This window comes from Saccoglossus kowalevskii, chromosome 17 (genome assembly GCF_978046115.1).
Source record: "Saccoglossus kowalevskii chromosome 17, keSacKowa6.1, whole genome shotgun sequence".
NCBI classification, from domain to species: domain Eukaryota; kingdom Metazoa; phylum Hemichordata; class Enteropneusta; family Harrimaniidae; genus Saccoglossus; species Saccoglossus kowalevskii.
In genome coordinates this window covers 16,678,348-16,693,105 of record NC_140657.1, presented here as the reverse complement: position 1 = coordinate 16,693,105, position 14,758 = coordinate 16,678,348, and the positions used below count along the sequence as shown (strand labels likewise).

The 14,758-nt window shown below is 39.6% G+C and overlaps 1 protein-coding gene and 1 long non-coding RNA gene across 2 annotated transcripts in view; both read right to left on the bottom strand.

Annotated features, from left to right (window-relative positions):
- Positions 1-2,991: 2,991 nt before the first annotated feature.
- Positions 2,992-4,439, bottom strand: LOC146732690 (uncharacterized). The gene is made up of 2 exons (XR_014926785.1): positions 4,341-4,439; positions 2,992-3,388 (listed from the first exon to the last, which is right to left on the bottom strand). It is a non-coding gene; the product is annotated as an uncharacterized LOC146732690 (long non-coding RNA).
- A 1,415-nt stretch (positions 4,440-5,854) lies between these two features.
- LOC100368629 (low-density lipoprotein receptor-related protein 2-like) overlaps positions 5,855-14,758 on the bottom strand; it is a 69,118-nt gene continuing 60,214 nt past the window's right edge. The window contains exons 45-50 of the mRNA XM_085491904.1: positions 14,143-14,340; positions 12,438-12,643; positions 11,436-11,555; positions 8,918-9,515; positions 7,014-7,093; positions 5,855-5,967 (exon numbers count right to left, since the gene is read on the bottom strand). Coding sequence (XP_085348030.1) covers positions 5,855-5,967; positions 7,014-7,093; positions 8,918-9,515; positions 11,436-11,555; positions 12,438-12,643; positions 14,143-14,340 — 1,315 coding nt within the window. The remainder of the gene's footprint in view (positions 5,968-7,013; positions 7,094-8,917; positions 9,516-11,435; positions 11,556-12,437; positions 12,644-14,142; positions 14,341-14,758) is intronic.

Sequence of the window (14,758 nt, the reverse complement as noted above, 5' to 3'; positions counted from 1 at the left end):
CACCACCCCGTTATCACACGCCACTATTGGGTCAAGGCAGCACCACCCCCATTATCACATGCCACTATTGGGTTAAGGCAGCAGCACCACCCCCATTATCACATGCCACTATTGGCTCAAGGCAGCACCACCACGCCCATTATCGCATGCCACTATTGGGTCAAGGCAGCACCACCTCATTATCACACGCCACTATTGGGTTAAGGCAGCAGCACCACCCCATTATCACACGCCACTATTGGGTTAAGGCAGCACCACCCCATTATCACACGTCACTATTGGGTTAAGGCAGCACCACCCCATTATCACACGTCACTATTGGGTTAAGGCAGCACCACCCCCATTATCACATGTCACTATTGGGTTAAGGCAGCACCACCCCATTATCACACGCCACTATTGGGTTAAGGCAGCACCACCCCCATTATCACACGCCACTGTTGGGTCAAGGCAGCACCACCCCCATTATCACACGTCACTATTGGGTTAAGGCAGCACCACCCCATTATCACACGTCACTATTGGGTTAAGGCAGCACCACCCCCATTATCACATGTCACTATTGGGTTAAGGCAGCACCACCCCATTATCACACGCCACTATTGGGTTAAGGCAGCACCACCCCGTTATCACACGCCACTATTGGGTTAAGGCAGCACCACCCCCATTATCACACGTCACTATTGGGTTAAGGCAGCACCACCCCGTTATCACACGCCACTATTGGGTTAAGGCAGCACCACCCCCATTATCACATGCCACTATTGGGTTAAGGCAGCAGCACCACCCCCATTATCGCATGCCACTATTGGCTCAAGGCAGCACCACCACCCCCATTATCGCATGCCACTATTGGCTTAAGGCAGCACCACCCCCATTATCACATGTCACTGTTGGGTTAAGGCAGCACCACCCCCATTATCACATGTCACTGTTGGGTTAGGGCAGCACCACCCCCATTATCACACGCCACTGTTGGGTTAGGGCAGCACCACCCCCATTATCACACGTCACTGTTGGGTCAAGGCAGCACCACCCCCATTATCACACGTCACTATTGGGTCAAGGCAGCACCACCCCCATTATCACACGCCACTATTGGGTTAAGGCAGCACCACCCCCATTATCACATGCCACTATTGGGTCAAGGCAGCACCACCCCCATTATCACACGCCACTGTTGGGTCAAGGCAGCACCACCCCCATTATCACACGCCATTGTTGGGTCAAGGCAGCACCACCCCCATTATCACACGCCACTGTTGGGTCAAGGCAGCACCACCCCCATTATTACATGTCACTATTGGGTTCAGGCAGCACCACCCCCATTATCACACGCCACTATTGGGTTAAGGCAGCACCACCCCCATTATCACACGTCACTATTGGGTTCAGGCAGCACCACCCCATTATCACACGCCACTATTGAGTTAAGGCAGCACCACCCCCATTATCACACGTCACTATTGGGTTAAGGCAGCACCACCCCCATTATCACACGTCACTATTGGGTCAAGGAAGCACCACCCCATTATCACACGCCACTATTGGGGTTAAGGCAGCACCACCCCATTATCACATGCCACTATTGGGGTTAAGGCAGCACCACCCCCATTATCACACGCCACTGTTGGGTCAAGGCAGCACCACCCCGTTATCACACGCCACTATTGGGTCAAGGCAGCACCACCCCCATTATCACATGCCACTATTGGGTTAAGGCAGCAGCACCACCCCCATTATCACATGCCACTATTGGCTCAAGGCAGCACCACCACCCCCATTATCGCATGCCACTATTGGGTCAAGGCAGCACCACCTCATTATCACACGCCACTATTGGGTTAAGGCAGCACCACCCCCATTATCACACGTCACTATTGGGTTAAGGCAGCACCACCCCCATTATCACACGTCACTATTGGGTCAAGGAAGCACCACCCCATTATCACACGCCACTATTGGGGTTAAGGCAGCACCACCCCCATTATCACACGCCACTGTTGGGTCAAGGCAGCACCACCCCGTTATCACACGCCACTATTGGGTCAAGGCAGCACCACCCCCATTATCACATGCCACTATTGGGTTAAGGCAGCAGCACCACCCCCCCCCCCCATTATCACATGCCACTATTGGCTCAAGGCAGCACCACCACCCCCATTATCGCATGCCACTATTGGGTCAAGGCAGCACCACCTCATTATCACACGCCACTATTGGGTTAAGGCAGCAGCACCCCCATTATCACACGTCACTATTGGGTTAAGGCAGCACCACCCCATTATCACACACCACTATAGGCGCCTCGTTTCGAGGCGCACCCAATCAGATCTCACTGCTTTAGATACGCAATTAGCCTATGCGATCCCACACGGTATTGTGTAGAGGCCTATAGATCGAAGACACTGGACCGTGTGATTCGGACGATGGTTCTCATCAAGAAGGCAAAAATAACACTTTACCAAAAATATTTATCAAAATTAGAGACATCTTGAAATGAACAAATCTGAGGGAGGTCTACTTGAAATACCTGATCTGCCATGTAGCTTCTCTTTGACCCTCAAAGCCTACTGGTCTTTTGCATCTGCGAGCAATTCCCGATACCATGGAATATACACTGTTTTTGAAAACAAGCCATGGATAACTGCAACCGACGTCAATAGAAACCAACTTGATAAAAGCATTTGTACAGTCGATTCTGTTTTCAACCCCACCCCACCCCACCCCACCCCACCCAACCACACCCCACCCCACTCTGAGAGGGAGACGTCATATTCCAGTGACATAATCTTTAAATGTCATGCATAATATTCAAACAAAATACACAAAAAGTTTTTAATCACTGTTCAACTCAAAAATACATATTAAGTAATAAAGATAGAAACATAATTTACTTAATAGATATTTCAAGGAACAAATTATGAATATATTGAGAAAATTTGATATAATTTATGATGCACACGTGTCAATATTTACTCTACACCTACATTTTAAAATAATTTCAAATGTTTATGTGAGAAAATTGCAATTTTAACAACATGAAAATACCTTAATATAAATCATAATGTGCTGATATACTATGTATATATTTCTTTTGAGACTTTAATTAGAACAGGCAATACAATATAGACGATATCACATTGGAGGTATATATAATCAATACAGGACACTATATATATAATTATGTACATTGTGGGTCAATATAAGTGGTAAATATCTAAACAGCTATGCCTTTATCTGAGTTACTGTGGTCAATGAATAATGCACTGCTGAATGCAGAGTCTTCGCTGGAACTGTCTTCCATATCTTCATGATGTACTTGTTGATATGAGTGATACTCAAAGGCTACCTTGGGCTCATTTGCATTCTCTTCCTTTAAGCAAAGCTAAGAAAAAATATAATTAGTATTATAAGTATTAACCTTTTCACAACAAATTCCCTCTTTTTTTTACAAATCCACAAAATAGTCCTGTTTATAGTCTGCAATTTCCTTGAGAAGATTGGGACAAAAATGGACACGCTTTTGGAGTAAAAACTGATTAAATTGACTAAAATGTTCCAAAATTAGGGTTCATTTCCAGAAATTGAATTTTTAAAAAACAATACAGAATAATTTGGGCAAGGAAGTCTGGTTGTGAAAAGGTTAAAAAGTACTGGTTAAATATCACAATGAGTTGCTGTTATTTTGTAATATGATAGTTCATGGATTATTCATGTCCATTATTCATGTCCCTGTTGGTTCAATAGTAAGCAAAATAGAAACTCCATTTTAAATCTGAACATCAAACAAATGCATGACAATGTGTCACACGAGGTATTATGTACTTGTAAAATTTGATTACAATCAGTAAAGGTAAGTCAGAGTTAGAATAGCATTTGCTAAACAAATTTATGTCAATTGGCAATATAAAATTTGAGAATGATTGCTTAAGACATCTCTGATATGCATGCAGCTCTGCAAGAGTATTTATTAAACCAAAATGGACATGATCAGCCATTTTGAATTCAATCTGAGAAAACAAAATAATGTGTATTAAGGTCCAATGTATATACTATTAAAGTTTGACGGGAATCTATCCATACACTATCCGGTTCTTGAAATAATGAATTCTAAACATAAAAATGGCCGCCATATTGCTATCTTGAATCTTATTGCAAAACAAATAGATGTGCATATGTATCCCAAGATGTGTGATTTGTAGGATGTTTGAAATGCGATCGGTTCAGGCATGACTATAAAGATAGGTGGGTATGCATGGATGCAAAAACGCAATCCAAACATAACTAAGACAATATTATTTTGTTCGAATTTAAGGAATTCCTGAATAGTAGCTCACCTCAAATGCCTCATTTTTCACTCCATCGCCGTTTTGTGGAAATCTTGAACGTAAAAATATAGCATGTGGCTCAACAACATCATCCATCAAAGGGGGAAACTGTCTGTTGTAGAGAACATAAAACCATATTATTATATAAGAAAATTTGACAAAAATAAATGCTTTGAGTCACAAGATTAGAGATGCTAATATCAATGTATCCATATAAACCAAATTTCGTTAAAGAAAATTAATTGTACAGTTAAATTTGTTCCAAAATAAATAAATTATTTATATATATATATATATATATATATATATATATATACACACATACATACATACATACATATACATACTTACACACACTGTAAAATGACTAATTTTCACTGGGTTTAAATTTCGCTGATTTACCATTTCAGGCATATTTAGTGGGTTTTAATTTAGCGCATTTTCCAGTCAGCGAAATAAGCAAAATTAAAATCCAGTGAATATAACCCCTTTACAGTATATATATATCAAGAAAAAAAAAGTGATTTGATGACATGACACGAGTCAATACTAGTAAATCGAGAAATATGTCAACCACTTTGAATCAGAGTTTGAAAACAAGGATGTACAAATGAGTTGAAAAGTTTGATTGCAAAGCAAATTTGTAATTCTGTGGTTTTCTGTGGGAAAACTACAGAGATAGTGACAATGAATGAAAAAAAAATGGAATGGAAGAAATGCTAGATTTGTTGATGCATTATTAACATGGCTGCCAATCGGCCATTTTGAATTTGGACATCATATGTTGTTGGTTTTTTATTGTGTTGTTAATAGATTAGTTTCTTGACCATGGACAATGTATTCTAGATACAAAGTTTTGTGTCAAATAAATTATCTATCTATGAATACATGCACATATGCTTTATGTACAGTCGTATAAAAGTTTGAACAATAGCTGTCCATATATGACAGATCTGGAATGGTAGAAATGCTTATTTGTTGATGCATTAATTAACATGGCTGCCAATCGGCCACTTTGAATTTGGACATCATACGAATACATGCACATATGTCTTATGTACAGTCGTATATATAACAGTTTGAACATGAATAGTCAAGGCATGCGAGAGATTCGAAAAACAAAACAAAGTGTATCAAGGTCTAGTTATGTCCAATAAATGTACCAAGTTTAAAGATAATTTATCAATGTTCAAATTTATTGTGTAATGTACATTATTCAGTTCTCTCATACCTCTTAGGAGGAAGTAAAGGGAAATAAACATTATTATTATTATTATTATTATTATTAATACGCGATGTAGATTTAGTCATGAAATGTGGCAGCAATGTTTAATTTTGCTTCATTTGAAGTACAGAAATGGCGGCTATTTGATCATCTTGAATCGGATCATGGAATCAATGGACGTGCACGATATATGTATGAAGATTGAATATGATCAGCCCAGGCATGTTCAATGGAACGCACACGCACACGCGCACGCGCACGCGCACGCGCACGCACACTACAAGTTTGTGTTTTAAGACTAATCAATGACAAGGACTTGCCTTCTTTTTCTGTAAAACTTCACAGCAATTGTAATAAAAGTTGCGAGTATAATACAAATAATGATTAGACCAATTGTTACCCATGCAATATCTGGAAAGAAAATGTAGTATTCATAGATTGTTATGTCAGGACCCCTTTTTTGATATACATCCTAAATATTGATGATTTATTATTTGCACTATGAATATTTCTGTCAACACCATATAGTTTCAGTAACCTAAATAACATTGCCAAGTACATGCAAGTTGCTGACAGGTTTGTGATGTGCATCTTGATATCATTTCACGATTGGAACAAGTTGCGCCAAAGCAACCTCAACAGGATACGCCAAACTAATACTGAAGGACATAATGATTTATTAACAGAAGAAGCAATTCCCATTCAATTTATTTCATCTAGTCATAAAAACTGCTGTATGACAAATAGCAAAGTTATCCTCACACATCAGGACACAGTTGCTGGAGAGTGTAATACATTTATATACTGAAGCAGGCTCACACATCAGGACACAGTTGCTGGAGAGTGTAATACATTTTATATATACTGAAGCAGGCTCACACATCAGGACACAGTTGCTGGCGAGTGTAATACATTTATATATACTGAAGCAGGCTCACACATCAGGACACAGTTGCTGGCGAGTGTAATACATTTATATACTGAAGCAGGCTCACACATCAGGACACAGTTGCTGGCGAGTGTAATACATGATTTAGCATTACTAAATACACTTGTTGTTAACTGGTCCTAGTTTTGTATGTAGCAATGGTTATTATTTTGGGTTTCCTGTGAGATGATCCACTCCATCGACTTGAAAGTAACTTGTTTCAAGTCTACTTTTCTCTCAAAATGTGCATTTCACTAGTTTGAGTAACTCCGATACTGTGCACACCTAGCTGAATGGCGCACATCGTAATAACAGTTTTATCTAGTGAACTAGTCACTAACTTAGCTGGCAATGCTGATGTTTGTATTTGAAACAATAAGGCGATGACAGTAAATGGCATTAAATATGGATCCCATAGCAACATATATTTATATAGTCAAATGTGTTGTTTATTTACCAAAAATTTAAATGCAGAGTTGAGAAGATCATCCTTCTTCGACTCTTAAGAAACAATATTCAACTAACTTACATCCAGTATCAGATATGGTCTCCTCCACTCCAGCTAATACCACTAATTCACATCTTATACCAATAAAACCATTACTACAACTGTTGAATTAAATGGACATTATTACTCACAAGTGTTGTGTTGACTCCTAAAATGATTGGCCTCAGGGATTGACCGTTAATTAAATGATTTGTTAAGTCAGTAATGATACAACCACCTGTAGTCAATTAAGGTAAAAGCCTAGTCATAATTTTTGACAAAATTGGTCATAAATCACATGACAATGTTAATTATGTACAATCATGAAGCTAATGTCATATGGTGCAATAAAATAGCATTATTTTGTGTATTACAGTTAAGATTTTTGAGAAACGTGTCCTAATATTTCTTAAAAATTGCTATGAACAATTCCATAGAACACAATGTTAAAGAAAAATTTCATTTTTTGAAACTTTTTAAAACCCAGGCTAGATTTTGGAGAAAATATATTCCAAGCGAAAATAAAGTATTCTACAGTATCTGTGGCATACAAATAATTGACTACAGTATTTAAATCATTGGTAAGTGATTTTATAATCATTAAATAATAATACTTAGTAATCAAATAATACGAGGTTATTACAAGGCTACTACAAAGTATGCACAAAGATGATAAAGCGGCAGTATTGACCGACGTGCAGTGGAGCGAAGGTCGATGCGATGGTGTACTGTCCGAGTGCATACTTTGCGGTATTCTCGTAATAACCTTATATTATACATCTATTCCTTCCAAGGATACATCATGGGAATGCCGAAATCCAAAACATTTAGAACAGAATCAGCGAACTTCTTTGTGTGGAGTCCAGTCAAACCCTGGTGGCAGCCATGTTTGTTTTTATTATTACACGCGTAATCATTCCATATTTGGAAGGATAAAAATACATCATAAAATACCGCAAAATTACATCATGCTGTAACTTGTGGCGTTACTGTGACAGATGTATAATAAAAGTTAATAGTGCATGATACAAGTGAACTTGTATACAGTGTACCTTGTAATGCTCATAATGTTATGGAAAATGCGCAATAATTTCCTGTATCATGCCCGGCCTAGCGCACTGTTTTCATCAATCTAAACAATGGTGTTTTAGGTCACACTGTGGTAAAATTATAATTAGACGTACAAAGTATACCGGGGGTATGATAAAATCATTATGAACTGGATACGGCTTTTGTTGCCCTTGGTCGTATAGCTTTCTCTGCACGACCTCTGAACACAAAAGCTGTATTCAGTCCATGAAGACCAAAATCACCTCAGCATTTCTGTACAGCATACAAGAGCTAGGAACCAGTACTTGAATTACACAGTCATTCCAAAGTTTTTTTTTTGTTTTTTTTTAAATTGTTATTGTGCCATGCGACAGTTACGGACATTGAATGTCACTTGTCTCTTCTGACTTTTTTTTTTGTAAGTGAAAATTGCAAGTGCTAGTGTTGACAGTGCATTTTGCCACAAAAGTCATTTCCTGCTTGGGACTACATGACAGGGCTGTGTGGCCATCTCCCTATCAAATGGCAATTTTAATGCGCTATCCTGGCGTCAACCAGGCCCGGTTGAACACAAGCACCTGCGGACCTTAACCAAGGTTCCCCCAAAGTCGCATTCGTTAGTGAATGAGTCTTGGCCAGTGGAATTGGCCTTCCCATTGAGTCTGTGGCACACTCGCCCAGGGTAGGGGGTCGACCCTTTGATGTTCAGCCTAAGGTATGATTTGAACTCGGGTCTACCGATCACGAATCTAATGCGACAACCACTATGCTACCAGTGACCGGTAGTCATTCCAAAATTGCATCCAACTTGCCAACCAACCAACCAGCATATGACATGTACAAAATGACATGTATATTTAACCGCAAATTGAAAGTTAATTATTAAGTGTACATACCTACAAGTTAATCCATGTTTATCTTCAATACACTTGCCACCATTAAGACAGTAATCATTGGTACAAAACAAAGGAACAAGAAAAGATAAATTCAAGTCACTCTTCTCATCTATTAGCGTCCCAGTTAGTTCTTCAGTGGTATACACGTCAGAAACGCCACTCTCTGCAGTGCTTTGTTCAGTTGTTGAAACTGACTGGTGTACTGCGGTGATTTTCTTTGTTGGTGTATTAGTATGGTATTCTGCAGTGGTTTGCTTCATGGATATATCTGAAATGGTATCATGTCCCATGATAGTTTTCTTTGTGGGTATATCAGACAAGGAATTGTGTCCGACAGTGATTTGCTTTATAGATGTATCCGACGAGGAATGGTGTACTGTTTTCATTTGATCTGTGGTTACATCTAATGTAGAAGGTTGTACTGTTATTGCTTCATCAGCTAAGGTGGACAATAATTTTTTTTCGCTGGACATAGCAGCCTGGGTCGATGCCTGGGTAGATTCCTCGGTAGATTCCTGAGGGGGCACTACAGTTTTTTCACTGGGAGAGACTGATGCAGTCTTCATAACTGACTCACTATATAATATAATGCCGACTTCTGAAACAGTAACATGTCATGATCATGAGGTAAACATTTTAAACAAGTCATTGAAAATGACACAGTCCCAGTTAAATTTTTGAAAGCTCTCTTTGTGCTTGTCATATTAAAGCGGAGGGGTTGTCGCGGGCGTGTCCTTGGAACTTGAGTTCCAAGTGGCGTATACAACATATTGTTTATTTACATCAAAACACGTGTTCCGTGTAGTAGTAATATGGCCAAAAATAAAAACAGTCGTTATTCGGCCATCTTTGATCCGATTATGAAACACACTGATATGTATGATGTATGTGCCAAATACGAATGAAAATGGTACATAAATTGTGGAAATATAGTGGTAAGGCCAAAAAGTCAGACGGCTGTCAATCGGCCGTCCTTGCCTAGATTTTGAAACAAATTGTCATGAACATGCATCCTGACATGTATAAAGTACATGTATGTGCCAAATTTTAATGAAAACTGACAGAGCACGTCCAAGATACCGCATATAAAAAAAACAAGATGCCTGCCAGTCGACCATCTTTGATGGAATTGCGAAATAAATCATCATGGACATGTATCCTAAGATGTATAATCTATGTACCAAGTTTGAATGACAACTGACAAAGCATGTCCACAATACAACATTTTTAAAAAACAAGATGGCTGCCACATGCAAAGAATGAACGAAATCTATCCACAGGATTCTGAAATATGACTCTGGACAGACTGACTGACAGACTGACTGACGGACAGACTGGCGGACGGGCAGACGGGCAGACGGACAGACGGGCAGACGGGCAGACGGGCAGACGGACAGACGGACGGACAGACGGGCGGACGGACGGACGGACGGACAGACGGGCGGGCGGACGGACAGACGGGCGGACGGACGGACAGACGGGCGGACGGACGGACAGACGGGCGGACGGACGGACAGACGGGCGGACGGACGGACAGACGGGCGGACGGACGGACAGACGGGCGGACGGACGGACAGACGGGCGGACGGACGGACAGACGGGCGGACGGACGGACAGACGGGCGGACGGACGGACAGACGGGCGGACGGACGGACAGACGGGCGGACGGACGGACAGACAGACAGACGGACGGACAGACAGACAGACGGGCGGACAGACAGACAGACGGGCGGACAGACGGGCAGACAGACAGACGGACGGGCAGACAGACAGACGGACGGGCAGACAGACAGACGGACGGGCAGACAGACAGACGGACAGACGGGCAGACAGACGGACAGACGGGCAGACGGGCAGACAGACGGACAGACGGGCAGACTGGCAGACGGGCAGACGGGCAGACGGGCAGACTGGCAGACGGGCAGACTGGCAGACGGGCAGACTGGCAGACGGGCAGACGGGCAGACTCAGGAACTCACGAACGGTCGGGGACATGTATCCTAAAATGTATGATCTATGTACTAAATTTTAATGAAAACTGACAAAGCATGTCGAAAATACAACATTTTCAAAAAACAAGATTGCTGCCAGTCGGCCATCTTTGATCCAATTGTGAAATAAATTGTCATGGACATGTATCCTAACATGTATAATTTATGTACCAAGTTTGAATGAAAATTGATAAAGCATGTCCAAAATACAACATTTTCAAAAAACAAGATGGCTGCCAGTCGGCCATTTTGAATCAAATCACTAAACCATTGCATGTACTAGGCATATACAAAGAATGAATGAACGGAATCGGTCCAAGGGATTTTGAGATACGACTCCGGACGGACGGACGGACGGACGGACGGACGGATGGACGGACGAACGGACGCACAGACGGATGGATGGACGCACAGACGCACGGAGACCTAATTATATTTCCTTGTTTTCGGACTTCGTACTAACGGGGAATAAAAATGATATGTGTACATTTGTGCTGATAATCAGAAATAAATAAGAAATCAAATACCTTCACAACGAGTTGCTGACATATTTGATAACTGGTAACCAATGGAGCAAGCACAGCTAAAACCACCTGGTTTAAGAAGACACAAATGACTGCACTGACTGTTTAAACATCCTTTAAAACCTACAAAAGAAAACATGACACAATTTTATGTATACTACTTTCTTACACGACTGGTCTGGAAATTTCAAAGATAGAGCTTGTTATAAACACTAAATGGCCACCAGTCGACCATTTTGTATCTGACGTGCATGAAAACTAAGATCCGAATTTGCACTGGTAGAAATGCTTGATTTGGATGATTTTTTTTATTACTAAAATGGCCACCATTTGGCCATCTTGAATCAGATCATGAAACGAATGAATGTGCAAGATGTCATGTGATCGGCTAAGACATGTCCAAGAGATACAGGTTTAAACAAGGACAAATAAATGCATGTATCAGGTTTTGCCATGGTACTTTTGGGTATTTTTTGTTCCACTCATTATTACATTGGTCATCTTCACAAAAAAAGTTACCAACATGTGTGCAAACTAAACGAAGGTCAAAAAAAGCAGATGATTCTGATATACCCGGTAGCCTGTAATGTGTACTTCAAAAATAAGGGATTTCGAAATAGAAGATGGACTGAATATCAAATGAATTGTGCATTGTATGTACAAATGTATATGATTTAAGTCAGAGAACTTCTCCTTTCAAAGTGACTGACTTTAGAATCGTTTGCGATCCTTTGCAATTCTAGGCCAAAAACCTAATAAATTAAACTTAGTCAGGTAAGAAACAGAAAGAGAGACATGTGACTGCACCTGTTGGTGGGGGAGGGAGACATGTGACTGCACCTGTTGGTGGGGGAGGGAGACATGTGACTGCACCTGTTGGTGGGGGAGGGAGACATGTGACTGCACCTGTTGGTGGGGGAGGGAGACATGTGACTGCACCTGTTGGTGGGGGAGGGAGACATGTGACTGCACTTGTTGGTGGGGGAGGGAGACATGTGACTGTACCTGTTGGTGGGGGTGGTTGTCTAACACTATGTGCAACGACAACACCCATTGGATGGTGCAAACCAGATACTATCACTTTTAAGTCTTGACCAGTGAATTTATTGATTGACTCAATGGATCCTTTTGTCCAGTCTGTCCAATACAATCTATCTTCAAACAACGTTAAAGAGAATGGATGTGGCACTGTCAGCTCATCAAGTGACCTCCTATCAAGTAAAATGAAATAAATGCATTTTATGCGATACACTTAAAAACAGGCAGAAAAAACACCCAATCTGATTAAAATAAAATATTTTGGGCTTTTTTTTCATTTTTTATTTTATTTTATTTTTTATTTGGATCTATTATTTATTTGTTGCGAGTTTTTTAAAGTTTTGATAATTGTGAATGCCAAACAAGGTGATAGTTTAAAATATACCGAATCACAAGTACGTAACATAAAAAATACAGAATAATAAAAGTAAAATAAATATTATAAAATAAAATACACGCCGTACAATACATCAGATTTTAATCAGATTGAAAAACACCAGATGAATTCAAAAGACATAATCACAATTTTTGACAATATCAGTCATGCATTTGTCTAGAATGGACAAAAAACAAATCTGAAAACAAGCAGTTTAAAAAAAAAATATCTTGTATAAAAAATTGATAAAGAAATAACACTCAACACCAGATAGTAATGCTATACCGACTCAGTAGACCTGGAAAGGTATAAACAGAAATCCACTATAGAATACTTATTATTTGGCCAACATGCATGTTGTATGAAATCTGACAGTCACTAACTCATGCACAATTTTCCCATATTCCATTATGTTCATTTGGTTCAACATTAATAAAACAAGCCATGCATGGCACAGTCTCCTTAGTTATCGAATTTAAGATGTATAATTTTGTTTATAGTATTATAGTTCAAACATAAAAATGTCAGAGATATGGATCCAGAAGCTGATACTTGATTATGGTGATTCGTTAACACTGAAATGATTGACATTCAGTCATCTTGTATCTGATCGTCAAAGGAGTACTTGTCCAAATTGAGAGATATTGCTGTGTAACAGCATTAATTAAAACAAAATAGCAACTAGTTGTCCATTTTGAATACATCTGTATATCTTTAACATGATGTAGAATGAATATATAAAATTTTAAGTCAAATCAAGTCCAGAACTACATTCATGACCACCAGTCAGCCATTTTAAATCAGATTTGAAAATAAATTAACGTGCATTAGGGACCCATATATATACCCATATATGTCTTATGTATGTACCAAGTTTTAACAAAATCCATCCATAAACGACCAAGATCCGGTTCCACAACGCAGAAATGCTTTATTTTTGATAATTTTTTAGTACAAAAATGGCCGCCACTTGGCCATTTTGAAACAGATTTATCTTTGTCATGATGTATAATGAATATATAAAATTTGAACATAATCAGTCAAAGCATGTCAGAGATATGGCACTAGAACTGCATTCATTAAAACAAAATCACCATTAGTCTGCCATTTTAAATCCGATCAGAAAAACAAAATGACTTGCATCAAGATCCCATAATGTCCAACGTATGCCCCTTGTTTGAACAAAATCCACCCATAAATGACGATGAAACTGACAATATCATACTTTATGTATTATTGACAATTTATTTTGAAATTACTTACAAAAATCCTTTAAAATAAGAAAACATATCTCACCGTTCTGTTCCATCAAAATTGGCGTACTCTATGACATTAAGCCCGGCATCAACCCAGTAAAGTCTTTGATGTACATAATCAATTGTAATTCCATTGGGGTAAAGTAACTTGGTTTTGATGATTACTTCTCGATTGGATCCATCCATCCAGGCCTTTTCAATTTTAGGTTCAATTCCCCAGTCACTCCAAAACAAAAGACTGCGACACCATGTAATTAATCATAAGAGGATACAAATCCACAAATGTAATTTACACGATAGTAACCATAGAAACTATAAAGGTTATTAGAAAATTTTTTAGGAAAAGAAAAATTAAATGAGCAGTACTTGACAAGCACTGCAAATTAATTAAAAGGTACACACAATAATTTTTTTTTTTTTTTTTTTTTCTGAAATGACAATTTCTGATTACAATGTCATATTGTGCCACATTTTAAAATAGTAAGTGCTTTTTAATGACAATATTATTTTCACCAACAGTTTTTACCTAAAATTTAACATAAGCGGATAGATTGTACGTATTACCCCACCCTAGAATGCACAGCAATGACCCATTGCTCACCCAGTGGATGGGTTGTACTCACCCTACACTAGGACACACAGCAATAGCCCTTGGA